Source organism: Gymnogyps californianus, chromosome 2 (genome assembly GCF_018139145.2).
Source record: "Gymnogyps californianus isolate 813 chromosome 2, ASM1813914v2, whole genome shotgun sequence".
Classification (NCBI taxonomy): Eukaryota; Metazoa; Chordata; class Aves; order Accipitriformes; family Cathartidae; genus Gymnogyps; species Gymnogyps californianus.
Window position 1 is genome coordinate 67,205,920 of NC_059472.1, and position 15,798 is coordinate 67,221,717.

A 15,798-nucleotide genomic window follows, 5' to 3' on the forward strand; every position below is an offset into this window, starting at 1 on the left:
CTGTGTGCCCATGTCTGTGACTGTATTTAATGGGAAATGTTTTCATCCACTTTGATGGATGCTGGGCTGGCTGATGTACTTTTGTGGAAGAAAGGGAAAGCTTTATGGTTAGAACAGCACAAATTAATTTTTGTCACTATTCTTTAATATCCTTTTTGGTGTGATACAGGATAACAAAAGAAGGGTTAAAATCACTGAGCAAATTATAAAAATTGCAGTTCATGCTGAGCTAATCAGCACCAAACTATGACTCATTATTTATATCCAAGAGTATGTTCTCTGAGATTAAGTAAATGTGTATTTTTGGTCAATGTACATAAAGCTGCATGTGTGTGTCTCTCCTTTTTTTAGGGTGAGCATATCTGGATAGTTTTGGATGGACCTGTTGATGCAATATGGATTGAAAATCTGAACTCTGTTCTGGACGATAATAAGACCCTTACTTTGGCCAATGGAGATCGTATTCCGATGTCCCCCAGTTGCAAAATTATTTTTGAACCTCACAACATTGACAATGCTTCCCCTGCAACAGTTTCTCGTAATGGGATGGTCTTTATGAGTTCTTCGGTGTTAGATTGGAAGCCTATTTTAAGGGCTTGGCTGCAAACGCTACCGGTTACATATTCTGATGTCCTATGGAATTGCTTTAATGCTGTATTTCAGGTACTTAATTCAACCACTTTAGAAAAAAAAAATTGCATTTCTTATTCTTTATTTAATGAAGCATTGTTTCTTCCTAAGTGCTTTTTCAATTATTTACTTCTCTTTGTTTATGTAATAAAATAAGGATGAAGGATTTAAAAAAAAAAGAGAGGAAATTATCTCTAACATTAATGAATGAGTGAAACTATAACAGATGAATAATTTGGATGCTTTGTTTTGTCTGCATAGGTTAGCTGGCAATGAATTGTTAAATCTGTGATTATTTTATAATGCATGTTGGCAAAACAGAGGTATTCTCTTTGGCTGTTATTGTTACTGCAATTTTAATTCTTGTTAGGATACATAAAGGGAGTGGGTAACCTTCCTTGTTTGTTTTAAATGTGAAGAAGTAAATTCAGAAAAAAATTAAACTAGATTCACTCTGGTGGAATCTTTCTTAATTTCAACTGTAACAGGAATGCATTTGGTCCATTACTTATTTTTAAAAGACATGCTATAGTTCAAATTAATTCAGGGTAGTTCTGTGCTCTGTGGTGTTCTGAAGCTCAGCATAGGTGACTATAGTGGTCTCTTCTGATTTTATAATTCATGATTCTGTTCTGAAGGAGATTTTTGAGATGGCATCTTTTTGATACATTCTCTGACTAAATTGTGTTCAATCAGTAGATCCAAAGGGACAATTCTGAATGTTTTTCCCCTCCATTTGGCCTTAGTATACTGAATCATTAAAAAGGTTTCATTAATATTATGGATGGTTGTACTCAATAGTGGGTCTAAAAGCATAATCTCAGTCGTATACTTTTTTCAATTACATTGAAATTCTTATTTTTTCTTTGGATTTTTTTAAAGAAATAGTTACTGCTCTGCAATCTTTCAGCATTCTTATCTTCTGATTTCCCCAACATCTGTGGAACAAATGCAACTTCCTTATATACCTTGCTTTCCCATTGGCTCACATTACTTGTGTAATTGGTGTTGGATTTCACAGGGGTTTCTCCTGTAATATTTTTCATCACTGCTGGATTTTACAAATGCAGTTTTTAGTGAACTTTGAGTGACATTTCAGAGAGTTTATTTATAAATCATTATAAAAGCAATGATTAGCATAGTTTTCAAATGCCTTGAATGTTAACAAATGTCTTCTTCCAGATATGTTTCATTTCAGCGCCCATTTACTTTAAAACCGATGTTTAACAAGCTATTCATTTTGTTCTACCTCCAAAACATAATGATATGACATAGTATTTACTGCAGCAGCAAGAGAAACAATTCTGATAATGAATTTTAAAATATGCTTCCAAAGTAATGTATATGCGGGTCAATTTACTGCTTCTTTGCCACAATTCTATTTATATTTTATGCTACAACTTGCTCTGAAAACATAACAACAACATTTAAAATACCCAAGCCTGAAGCAATAACAATAAAGTCCAGAAAAATATGTATTTTATTAGATTGAGAGATGAAAATGCAGTGAAATATGAAGTTAGTTCTGTGCTGAAGGCTGCATTTGGAACTACCAAAATGTAAATGAAAGCTGTCACGCTGTCAGTTTTCTTTCACTTTTAATGAGCTATCTTTGCTTCTCAAATAATAGAAGCGATAACAGTGATTTTACAGATGAGGGTAACACTACTTTTGTATTCAGATGGCTCTTTTTGCAGTTTCCCCAAATTAAAAAAATGGATAGATTCTAAAAGAAAATTTGTGAAATAAGATGCATCAACAGTGGTAGTCAAACCCCAAATACATACCTTGGTGGATTTAATGCTAGTTTAAGAAAAGCATGGATATAAGCAGCTTACAAATACCTGATTTTTAGAAGAAAATGAAGATTAGGTTATAGATGGAAATATAGTAGCTAAGGGGAATCAGTCTTTAAGTATACCTATAGAGACCTTTTGAAATCAATCTAAATTCAACCAAAATAGATGTAAGACAACCGCTATAGTAATTCCAATTTGCTTACAAGAAACACTCATTATTTATGCTAATAGAAACAGTATTTGTCACTGAAAGTCTGCATATTGGATAAAATCATTATTAATGGAGGTACAGCAAGTAGCAATAATGTAGGAGGAAGCACCAGAGAATAATAGTTGTGAATCAGTGGAAAGAATGTACTTATTCTTTTCAAGTGTATTATAAATTCCACTGTAAGTCATTAGTTTTTATATAAAAGACAGGAGGTAGTCCAAAAGACAAGGATAAATTTAGAAAAACAAACAAACAAACAAACAAAACCCCAAACACCCCCACCCAAACAACCTTATTTTGAATTAAGATTGTCTTTGAGTCCTTTCTATTTCCAGAGGATTTTTTTAAAACAGTGATTGAAGGGTTGGACTTTCACCCTCTCTTTCCCAGTTCTTTCTTCTCAGCAACGTTTCCTGCTTAGGAGTAATTTCAAGTAACTCCCATCCCCATATAAAGTCTCTACTCTCTTAAATTTAGAAGCTATACTGCCAATTTCTTGTCTGTGAATGATGCTGCTACCTGTAGGCAACAGAATTGCTTAGCTGATGGAAGTAATTACCTGAAAAAGTTTCAAAGAACTGAAATAATTAAAATAATTACCTGAGTGGAGTTAGTTTGTCTGCAAAGTGTGAAGCTCAAACTAGTGATGGATGTTATGTGAGTAACAGAAGTTTCAGCATGTCTATGTATTGTTTAAATGAAAAAAATCTAGTAATTTTTAAATCACACTCACTTTCCTTTTTTTAAATAAAATCTGGTGTCCTGGATCCAGTATTGACCTATTCTGGAGACTTCAGGGAAGTCCTAAAAACAGCAGAGTAGTCAGATGTGACTTATTCCTCCCTCCACGTTAAATCTCACCCTAATCTTATTTGGGTAAAGGCTGCTATTGCCTCTGGAGCATAGAGTTGAATATATAATCCCAAGAGTTTCTTAGCTTTAATATTTAAATGCTGATGTTGAAATTAATATTACAAATATTAATAACTTTGCATTATTTAATTGTTCTTGTGCTTGTCTAAACTCTTTGAGTATGTTACCAACTTCTTGTCCTAAAGAGCGTTCTACAGTCCAGTGAGTTCCACAGTGACCGTACGCTGTGCAAAAGGGTCTTTTCTCATATGAGTTTTTACCATCTGACTTCATTTTGCAGTCTCCTTGTAAGGGATAGCAAATTCCTGATCCAAATTCTTCACAATTTATGTGTATTTATCATGGCCCAACTCATTTTTCCAGACCCCCTGTCCAAACAAAATACCCTAATAAGTAGTTAATTCAAGCGAATTGCTATCTTGATCTTGCATCCTTCCTTCAGCCATGTATTGTTCTAAAAATAGTAGTAATAAAATATTAGCTTATATGGACCTGATTTTTTTTTCATAAACTCAAAGAACAAGAATTAAACAAACCTCACTGGAATCATAAGTACCATAAAACTCACTCTGGTGAAAATTGGGCTTTTGAAGGTACAGACTACTTTGACTCATGAAATATCTTTATTCTGAGTGTGTCAAATCAATTATTAAACAATTTGCAGTGCCCTGTGAGACATCTAGTCTATTTTACAGATGAAGAAACTGAATCATAGAGAGATTTAGGTCCATATTTTAAAGGTCTTTAGACTTGAATCTCCCACACTGCTTGCAGTGCCTCACTTCTACCCATTTCTTGTGGTACCCACAACCCCCTCAGTTAGTCACTTGAGCACCCTATGTACTGCTGGGGGCAAACCAAGCATTTTAGAGGGAAAGCCACAAAAAGCAACACACAGAGGTGGAAGCACTTTTGCTAGTCAACAAGAAATAACAAAAAAAGGGATGTTTTCTAAGCCTCCCTCCTCCTGTATATGCCCACATTCAGACTGTCTTCTTTTCAGACCACTTAGCCATGAGCCCTATTCTAGATTTAGCTGCGTGAGTTTTTTCTCATAATATCTATCTTTGTTGTGTGTGTTAACCACTACTCTGGTGAGATGGAACTCAGGAGGGTGGGTAAAAATCTTGATTCAGTCTCTGTGCCAATAAATACTCAGCATAGGGTACTTAGAGAACTTTAGTGGCAAAAAAAGTAAACTGAATATTGGAACAAAGCTGGTGAGTATGTGGGTAAGCAGCTCACTGATTTTTCAAAAATATCTAGATGATTGTTTACATCTTTGGGTGATTGAATGTCTTCATTGTCTTAGCTTTCTCACAGACAGGACATTGGAGCCATAAATGGAAATCTTCCAAAATTGCAATCTCCCATAGTGTCCCTGTTGTACTTTTACTTCCCAGAATGAGTAGGCAGTGTTGATTTCCAAAGATTACGAAGGCAAATGGAACCCATAGGGAGGGAATTGTATTAAAAATTGTTAAATGAAGGTCAAAGTAGGTTATGATTTACATCAGTCTGTACTATGGATGGCAATTAATATTTTAAAATAATTCTGCACTGCAAGTCTCAGAGAGGACTTTACAACAATTTGAAACTTTGCTAAAGATGTTGCAGAACACTTGGCAAAGGCAGGCATGGTAGCCATCACTATGGAGTAACCTGAGGAAAGTCCAAGTTCCATTAAAATAAATTGCAAAATTCCCTTTGGATCGTGGCAGGGTTCTACAGAAAACCAAGAGTATTGGTTTCAAGAGGGACAGGTACATTATGGTGCAGCCAGAACAGATCAGACAGATAGATTTATAGTGGTGAGGCTGTGCATTATATATGTATCATTACAGCAATTCTAGTGCTTTTATCTTCCTACTACAAAAATGGTAATGGTAGATTAAAATCTCCAGTGGAGAGCACAAATGGTAGATCCCTGATGTAACTGAAAAGCAGTCTTCAAATTGCTCTTTAGGAAATTGCTGTATGGAGCTGAAATGAATAATTCTGCTGACTGTGGTACATCATAGTTATTTTTCTAATATGTTATTGTTAGCAAAATTTCATGGTCTAAGTCTGAATATTTATAATCTTGGAAATGGGGAAAAATGTTGTCTGGAATAAAGTTTAGAATACATTTGAAATTAAGAAATTGGTCTCATCTAAGAATAAATCATACCATTGAAACTGGTAAACAGATTCTTTAAATGATGTTTTTCCTTTCCAGGATGTGATAGATTTTGTTTTCACTGCTGTGACACCAAAAATGCCAATTTTAGAATGTATGTACATCAAACAAGCTATTGACCTCCTACAGGTAGATATGACATTCAGTTTTTCTCTCATTCTGTTATTTGTGCTGGGACATTGTTCTAGGAGGGCAGTAGTTACACATTGCATCTGCTTTGCAGGGTTTGTTGTCCGACCAAGATGAGAAGCAGCTCAGTGAGGAACATATTGCTCGCTTGTTCGTTTTTGCTGTAATGTGGTCAGCTGGAGCCCTTTTGGAACCGGATGACAGGCTGAAAATGGAGTTGTTCCTACGGAAGCACTCTGCAGTGAAAGAACTTCCAGCTGTGAATGGAGAAGAAACCATGTTTGAATTTGGTATCAATGCCTGTGGCCAGTGGGAGCACTGGTCAAAGAAGGTTTGTATGCTGTAACATGCTAAGCTTTCTTAATGAGTGTACAAGAAAGACATATTTGGTAAGAGGCATATTATTTTATTATTTAAAACCCTGCATAATTTGGTTAGGAAGATTAACCCTACCAAATGCTCGAGTGTTTCTTTTTTGAAAGATTTTTTTCTTTTCTCCATAAATGTCTTTGGCAGAGAATAGGAACATGCATTTGAAATAGCTTTGGAAGTGAAACAGAAGTGATCTTAGCGTTGTCTACTGTCTATCACCCTACTATTTAAGAACTCCCAGCAAGGAAAAGCTTTCCTCATATAACAGAGAATAGTAGAGTGAAAATATCCTGTTAGTCTAACACCCTTTTCTAAAAGCTTGGCAAGGTACTGATTGATTATCAATGGATGCTTGGCTTTCAGGAACAAGAGTTTTGCTAGTGTACGTTTTATAGAGTACATTTGGTTTTGTTTTCTGATGCAGAGTGATTGTGTGGGCAGGTAGAAAGTCTCAAACTTTTTGCATGTCTTTCTTATGCAGGTTCCTGAATATATTTACCCTAAAGATTCAGTTCCAGAATATGCTTCCATTCTAGTTCCAAATGTAGACAGTGTCCGAACAGACTTTCTAATGCACACTATCATGAGGCAAGGAAAAGCTGTTCTGCTAATTGGGGAACAGGGAACAGCAAAAACAGTTATGATTAAGGTAGGTGGAATGGAAAAACATATAATATCTTTGTATGATAACATTGCAATAATTGACATTGGCACAAATGTTAAATTGAAGTGTAAGAGTAATTTGATTTTTCTTCAGATTACATACTAGCATTCTTACTGAGGTATTTTGCCAGTACTCACATGGCCTACAAGCAAAAAACCATAAGTACCTATACTTTAGTATAAAGGGTTCTTTTAAATTTTGCTAACCATGGCCACAAAGTCATGTGATAAATGCTCTTTCATACACTTTCTTTTCTTTTGAGAAGTCAAACTGGAGATTTTGCTAAGAAAATATTGATCCTTGGAGGATTTTTTATTTCCCTGTGCTTTGTCGGTGGTGCCATGTGTGAACTGATCTTTTGTGCACCCTTGTTGCACAGACTTTCTTCACAAGCCAAACTGAAGAGAAATAAAGAACTTCCTTCTTTACTCAGGGTGATTTTTCAGAGAGTAAATTTAGTGTTTATTATCTGCTCTCTTAACTCCTTCACTGAAAATGACATATTGTTCTTTCTGTAGAAGAAAATAATAACAGGATTGCTATTAAATTAACAAATACATGCTTTCCATATTATAAAATGGTGCAGGTTAATCATATGACACTGAAAAAAATTAATAACTTACTATAGAAGAGCCAATAATCAAAAGGCTGAACAAACCCAGATGTCATACCAAACTTGGCATCCCATATTTGAAAAAATGCAAGTGTAATGGTTTTCAGCATGGTGTCTGTGATTTCCAGGGAATCTGTAGACTCTTTGATCAGTGAGAGGTAGCTAAATAAAACTGATCTACTGTTGGGACAGCTGAATTTGCCATCCAGGCATCTGTACCTCCACTACAGGATTTGCAGAGGTCTTGAAATTGAAAATAACTGAAAAACACTGGCCTAAATTGACCTTTGGCTTTCTTAAAATCTGGAGCCATTTTGTGTCCCCTGGCCATGTGCTTTCTGAGCCCTGACATAAAGCGAGTTGTATTGATGCCAGCAGCCATTAATACTACTTTTTCAGCTTAGCTGTTGATGCCAACACGCATGCCGGTGTAATGTCAACCTCTGTTCCTGGCACCAGCTGGAGAACTATTTTAGTAGAGTGAATAGGCAGGGTCTGGGTGGTGGTCTTGATATTCTGCATACTGGATTTTGGCCAGATACTGGCAACCTCCAGCCTTCAGCTGCCATTCCTGTCCCTAAAAATAATTGGAGCTGATTCTTGGGAGTTGCTTACCCCATGTCTATTCTATAAAGCAGAGTATGTTCCTTACACAAGGGAGCATAATGCCAGTAGATTTTTGATCTCATTTAAGGTTAGGAGTGAAAATTAACCGCCTTCACAACTGTTCCCCTTCTGCTTTCACCTTCTGTAGAATTTTGCTTCACTACATCTCATGGAAAAGAAATTTCCGGATATAAGCAGCTGATTTCATGAAAAAGTAAAAAAGTTTTAATATAGAACACTTCAGGTAGTAATCTGAATTAATCTGAAGTAATCTTCAGCATTGAGAAAGGCATCAGTATACATAAAAATAAAGAACTTATAACGGAGTGTTATTTAAGACCTTTACTCTCTGTACTATTAATTAATGAATTGCAAAAAATCCAGAATGTAACATGAAACTGGTATGGTAGAGTTGAAAATTCTCTGATAGTTTAACTGACAAAAGTAATCCCATTAAATAACCTCTTCTTTTTCAAAGATAATTCTCATTTATGTACTGTGGAATATTGCTGTTACCATGTAAAGATTCTGAAATGCCATAATGAATAAAACACAGGTGTGGTTTTTGAATGGTTGTATATTCATAGTTGCGGTGGGTTGACCTTGGCCAGCTGCAAGACCCCCAGCCAGCCACTGGTTCCCTCCCCCTCCTCAACAGGACAGGGGTTGAGGTAAGGACAGGGAGGTCACTCACCAATTACCGTCATGGGCAAAACAGACTTGACTTGGGGAAAATTAATTTAATTTATTGCTAATTAAAAATAGAATAGGATGGTGAAAAACAAAGACAATACTAAAACCACCCTCCCTTCACCCCTCCCTTCTTCCCAGGCTCACCTTCACTCCTTCATCCCTGACTGCTCTACCTCATCCCCGTCGAGCAGCACAGGGGGATGGGGAATGGGGGCTGTGGTCAGTCCATAACAGCTCCTCTCTGCCACTCGTTCCTCCTCACGCTGCTCCCTACTCCCACATGGGGTCCCTTCCACAGGATGCAGTCCTTCACGAACTGCTCCAGCGTGGGTCCTTTCCATGGCTGCAGTTCTTCATGAACTGCTCCAGCATGGGTCCTTTCCATGGGGCACAGTCCTTCAGGAACAGACTGCTCCAGCGTGGGTCCCCCGCGGGGTCACAAGTCCTGCCAGCAAACCTGCTCCCACATCAGCTCCTCTCCACAGGCCTCAGCTCCTGCCAGGAGCCTGCTCTGACATGGGCTTTCCACGTACTACAGCTTCCTTCAGAGCACATCCGCCTACCGTGGCGTGGGGACCTCCAGGGGCTGCAGCGTGGATATTTGCTCCACCGTGGTCCTCCGTGGGCTGCAGGGGGATAACCTGCTTCACGATGGTCTTCTCCATGGGCTGCAGGGGAATCTCTCCTGGAGGACTTCCTGCCCTTCTTTCTGCTCTCACCTTGGTGTCTGCAGGGCTGTTTCTCTCGCATTTTTTCTCACTTCTCTCTCTCAACTGCCAGGCGGCATTTTGCCCTTTCTTACACAGGCTGAGTGGCTCTGGTGCGTCCGTTGGACCTGGCTGGAACCGACTGTGTCTGGCATGGGGAAGTCCCGTCCTCTTCTCGCAAGGGGCTGCCCCACAGCCCCTGCTGCCAGCACCTGGGCACCTACACCCAGTACATTAGTTTTGTACAAACTGTTGCAGCCCTGAGGAGAGGTCTGAGCAATAACTTGTACCAACCCATCAGCTGTCAAGAGTACTCATCAAATACAGGACTGTTGTATATACATTGCATGTGTAGACTGTCATTTGTGTGATGTCTGAGAAAAACCTGTTTCTGAAGGGCACCTTTTCTTAAACTGAGATCATTGTATCAACATTGTATCAACAAAATTAACAGTTTAACAATATTCATCAAAATATTTTGAGGGGGCTTAGCTGTATCTTCCTTTCTGTTGTCACGCAGAGTGTAAGTCTCACTGGAGTTGTTCTCAGAGCACTTAATCAGCCATGATATAGGTTTATTTTTCTGAGGTACCAAAATGGAAACATTTCTAGTCAACTCTGTTATAAAGATAAGAATTTAAATGATATTCAACTTTGTCATCATTGCAGAAAAATTGAATCTTTAAAAAGAAATAATGTTGGAAATCTGGAATTTTAAATACTATTATTATGTTGCAGAACTCTTGCTAAACAAAATATTTTGCATGCTTTATATATATATATATATACACCTTGGTGTGACTCCAGGATTACATCTTTTTCTTTCCTGTTCTATTATGAAACCTCACTAAATACGAAAAGTGGAACTTTGTTGCTTTAGGGCATCCTCAGCAGCTGTGAGAATTATATGCATTGATAAAACTCAAGGATTCCTTTCTTCATTAAGAGAGGATAACTATCAGTAAATGTGATGTAGCTGGGTTTAATTTTACACTACCGTTCCTTTATACTGCTTTTGTTGCAAGATATGGTGCTGTAGTGTAAAAGTGAAAAAGGATTTGATTTTTCACTTGTTCCTTGCAGACTGCTGTAATAGATCATCACTAACAACTTGAATGTAGAAAAACCCTGACAATTGATAATGCAAAGTTTATTTGCATCTTGAGTTGTCAGCGTCTACTTGTTTTAACACTTTGTGAAGTCAGTTAAAAGCTTATCAATTTTAATACTTAGAAACTTTATGCAAAATGTTAACTGAGAGTTTGTTTGAATTTCAGCTTGGAGATGGTATATTATCTTAAATAAACTGCTGTTTGACATTTTGAAGTTAATAGCAGAACTGAGATTTTGTAGATGTCTGATTTTTGCAGGGCTGCTGAGCATCTGCGTTTCCTTTTGGCTGAATTCATCTGGAGTTACTGGTGCACTTTACTTAAAATTGGTTTATCTTGCAGGATTACACAAGCAACTATGATCCTGATGTTCACTTGACCAAATGCCTAAACTTTTCTTCTGCAACTCTGCCAAGTATGTTCCAAAGGAGCATAGAAAGTTACATAGATAAAAGAATGGGCACCACATACGGTCCTCCGGCAGGGAAGAAAATGACTGTCTTTATTGATGACATCAACATGCCTGTGATTAATGAATGGGGTGATCAGGTAAAAGGAAAATGTTAACATTTGGGAATTGGTGGTCTTACCATTGCTGCTGATGCAAATGCTGATCTGTGGGTTGCAAAAATAGGAAAGTTTAGAAAAAACTTTCATAATGTGGACTAGACCAAGTACGTCTACTAAAAGCAATTTCCCCAAGCCAGTTTTTGCCAAGAGTAATAAACTGTCAGCCCCAAAAGATTAGGGTCGGCATCAAGCCACTTGGTGCAATCATTGTAGCTTTTAAGCCTTTTGTTTTGGTTACATACAGAGCTTGCAGAATTTCCAAACCAGCTGTACTAAGAACCAATCTGGGAAAGGAAGCACACAAATCCAAGAAGCAATCAGAGACACTTTCCTTATTCCATCTGCTCTGGACTTTAAAGTACAGTTATTATTAGGTGAAATCTAACATCACAGTTGACATCCAAGACTAGTGAGATGTCTTGAGGTATTGATAAATGAATACTTATAGACCTATACTCTGAAAATGTGACTTAAAATAAAAAAAATTACTGCTGAGCAAAAGTAATTTTCCTGCTCCCAGTATAGCTCTGTAATCCTGTTCTTTCACTGCCTCTATACAAATGAATGTGTGACTTACTTTGTGCTAAACTAACCATTCTTTGTCACTATCTAAGTGCCTATGTCAATCTGAATATAGTCTGCCTTGAAACTTTGAAGTGCTGAATTTTCTTAGACTGATTTGTGGAAATCCAATTGAATATCTGACCTCATGTCCACAACTACTTAGCACGTGAAGCTTACATGCAGCCAATGCACTGCATCAGAGCGCTTGGTACCATGTTGCATGGCTTTATAAATTGCTGAAGTGTCCAGCAGAATACCTGAAATTAAGAAAGATAAGAGATGTCTTTCCTTCTGTCTACTAATTTATTATACTGGACATTTCCTCTTTCCTTTTTTTAAGTTGAGAACCCTGAAAGACTTAACTGCTCCATTTCTTTTTTTTTTTTTTTTTTGCGATAACTAGATCACCAATGAGATTGTAAGACAGCTGATGGAACAGAAAGGTTTCTACAATTTGGAGAAGCCAGGAGAATTCACGAATGTGGTTGACATCCAGTTTGTAGCTGCTATGATTCACCCTGGGGGAGGTCGGAACGACATCCCACAGCGCCTGAAACGCCAGTTCACCATCTACAACTGCACACTGCCTTCCAGTTCCTCTATTGACAAAATATTTCGAACAATAGCTGAAGGCTATTTCTGTGAACAACGATATTTCCCTGCAGAAATATGTAAACTGGCTTCAGCATTAGTATCTACAACTCGAAAGGTTTGGCAAACGACAAAAGCAAAGGTAAAATTATGTTTGTTAAGAAGCATTTGAAACATCTGTACCATGACAAAGCAACAACACTCAGGTCTTTTGTACTGTCATGTGAGTTCATACTTCATATTGTGAAGCTGTGACGTGTATGTATAACTGCTGGTTGATGCCTCTGTTCTGAATTTGTTGCTATCGGCACCTAGTTACCTGACTAAAAACATTATCATATGCAGTGCCTTCTATAGCTAATATAAGAATTACATTATATAAGTATAATACAGTAAGCATAGCTGATAGGAAGATTTAGAGGTCTTCTGGTTCAGAAAATGTCAAGGGCATAAGGAACCATAAATTAAAAATTAAATAGGACTCTTCTGTAAAGATGTTTGGGATTGTGAGAAACTTTAAAGATCTGAATTAAAGCAAAGAAGTCAAATTAGGCGGAGAGGGAATCGGTTCAAAACAAATGAATTCTAGTATTTAGTAAATTCTAAATATTTACTTCTTCCATTTCAAACAGATTGTAAAAATGCTTACCTGCAATTCCTAAGCAAATGTTGCTTTGAAATAGAAAATAAAATTTATGTGTAGAATGAATTTGAAAAGTTAAGAGTAAAACTACAGCATAGAAATGCATGCGAAATTTGATCTTCTAATGAAAAAAGTGGAAGAGAGTGGTGGAAAGATAGGGATAGGCAGGTATTTGGTAAATGATATTTTCTAGTCCAGAAAAGGTTGGTCCGAATTTCCCAAACAACTCAACTGTAGACATAAACTTGGCTTACACAGAGAAATAGAGAGAATTCTAGTGAAACTATTGGCCAGTCAACTATTGACCAGTATATTCAACAGAAATGGTGCTTATTACTGCTAATTAACTGCCTATAGAGAAAATGTAGCTTTTGCTAAGTTGTTCGTTTTTTCAAATCCTCTTTTCTCATTTTTCTTCTCTCTTTTCTTTGCTTTTCCTTATCTACTTTTCCTTATGAACTTTTCCTCACATGTTCTTGGAAAGGACAAAAGAGAGTGACAGAAATGATCTGGAAAGAAGGGCAGGAGCAACACCACAGCTTAAACAATGCTGACATTTTTACTGTGGCCTTCAATGCCATTGTTAACTAACCTGTCTTGGCTACCCTTCAATGCATGTTCCTGGGACTTGAAAGATTCAAAGAAACTCAAGTGAAATCTATGTGAAATTAAAGAGCTGGTCATTGCTACTGTCATTTCTTCATTTTTACTGTTGCCTCTTAAATGCCAAGCATGTATTTCTGCTTTAATGCAATATTGATTTTGAAGTTTGTGAAATTTTCCATATTCATTTAATACCAGATAGTAAATATTTTTATTTAGTAGTTATTTGAATATAGCTTATGACATTATTTTGTAGATGTTACCAACCCAGCTAAATTTCATTACATCTTTAATTTACGAGACCTCAGTCGTATTTGGCAAGGAATACTTACAGTTACTTCTGAAGTCTGCCAGAGCATCAGTGTTTTGGTAGCCTTGTTCCAGCATGAATGCAGACGTGTTATTGCAGACAGGTTCATCAGCCAAAGTGATAAAGACTGGTTTGAAGATATGATGAAGAAGGTAGGCAAATAGTGTTCCAGTATTTGCCACAGAAGAGGCCAATGAAATGTTTCATTACTAAAGCAATGCTTAATGTATTGTTGTAGATTGCTTCTGCAGAACATGGTCAAAATCTGTTTGAAGATAAATCCACAGAATTATACTTTGTGGATTTCTTGCGTGATGTCCCAGAAGCTACTGGAGATGAACCTGATGATGCAGAGTTGAAGGCTCCTAAAATTTACGAGCCTATCCCGTCTTTGGTTTATTTGGCTGAAAGATTACAAATGTTCATGCAACAGTATAATGAAACCATCAGAGGATCAAAGATGGATTTAGTATTTTTCAAGGTATTAGTGCCTGTAATTGTATTAATACAGAAAATACCTGGTCTTTTGCACTTACTGATACATGGATCTTGTATGTTTCTATCAAATTATTTTGGATATGGCTCAGAATGGCTAGCCTTGTGTCCAACGAGCCTTACAAATAAACTCTATAAAGCCATGATGCTGTCTCCCGGCTGCCTTCGCTCCCACAAATTATTCTATCTCTTTGCAGTTCCTCATCTTTCTTTCTCCTGCCTTGCATAATGCAAAGCACAACTCATTTGTTTCTACAGTGCACATTGTGAATGTCATCTTGCATCTCTGAAAGTTACCTTCTTCTCAAAGGTCTCTTGATGCATGATGCTTTCTTCAGCTTTAGACTGGTTGGTTTGATAGATTTTTAGGGCATTTCAGATTAATTCTTGCTCTAAGATAAATACAGCAGTTGAATAAGAAATGTCTATAGTGTACTTGTATTTTGCTTTTGGCAGCCTATTTAGAGAGCCTGTAAATAGCTCAGCTAAAAGGTTGGGGGAGGGTGTTAATCCACATCCTTTCTACTTTTCCTTCTGTCCCCTAAGGGGCATGCCCTCAGCTCTGCTGAGTACAAACACTGCATATGACATTGCTTCATATGAGCTTGATACAAGGACATTTCTCTTGGGCTAGCCCTGCTGCCCACTGAAGTCAGGGGGAAATCTCTTGTTGATTTTGATGAGTACAGGACTGAGTCTTTGGCATAGGCTCCAGAGAATTCATCTAGCTGTTGAGAGGCAGTTGCTTGGTGATGTGCTTCTAGCTGAATATATATTATATTGTTTTTAAATCTTTTCATCCCTTTTTCTCTCAATACACAGGATGCAATCATCCATTTGATTAAAATATCAAGGATTGTTCGTACTCCACAAGGAAATGCATTGTTGGTGGGTGTGGGTGGATCTGGAAAACAGAGTCTGACCAGACTAGCGTCATATATTGCTGGATATGAGAGCTTTCAGATTACTTTAACAAGGTAACACAATGCAGTGTACATAGACATTTGCTCCTTAATTTGCCATAGAAATGAAGGTCTCACAATCAACTTAAAGAAATGCAAACCTGTCAAACATTTTATCCCTCATTGTAAACTACATTTTCAATCAAAAGCATCTGTGCAAATGCACAGTCTATAGATGACAGATCCTGAGTCTTTGTTTTGCTGCCTTTATGCTATTGACAAGAAATCTGTCTTTCCTTCAGCATTTGAATCTGCAATGCACCCTTGTGAAATCCCATTAAAATACCAGTTTGCACTAAAGATAACATGGAATAATCTGCTGGTGTATTCTGCGTAGTGGGCAAATGTTGATGGCCAGGGGAAATAGTAACTTTTTCTGTAGATGCTTATGTACCCAGACTGTATTATTACAACTGCTATCAATGACTTAATAGTTTGTAGTGCTGCAATTGAGTAATTTGTAGAAATTTGA

General features: G+C 37.2%; 1 protein-coding gene across 1 annotated transcript in view; it reads left to right on the forward strand.

The window, feature by feature from the left end:
* LOC127012599 (dynein axonemal heavy chain 5-like) overlaps positions 1 to 15,798 on the forward strand; it is a 172,072-nt gene that overhangs the window by 79,719 nt on the left and 76,555 nt on the right. Inside the window, 9 exon segments of the mRNA XM_050890811.1 lie at positions 352 to 663; positions 5,732 to 5,821; positions 5,916 to 6,152; positions 6,675 to 6,842; positions 10,931 to 11,137; positions 12,126 to 12,465; positions 13,816 to 14,021; positions 14,108 to 14,350; positions 15,187 to 15,341. Coding sequence (XP_050746768.1) covers positions 352 to 663; positions 5,732 to 5,821; positions 5,916 to 6,152; positions 6,675 to 6,842; positions 10,931 to 11,137; positions 12,126 to 12,465; positions 13,816 to 14,021; positions 14,108 to 14,350; positions 15,187 to 15,341 — 1,958 coding nt within the window.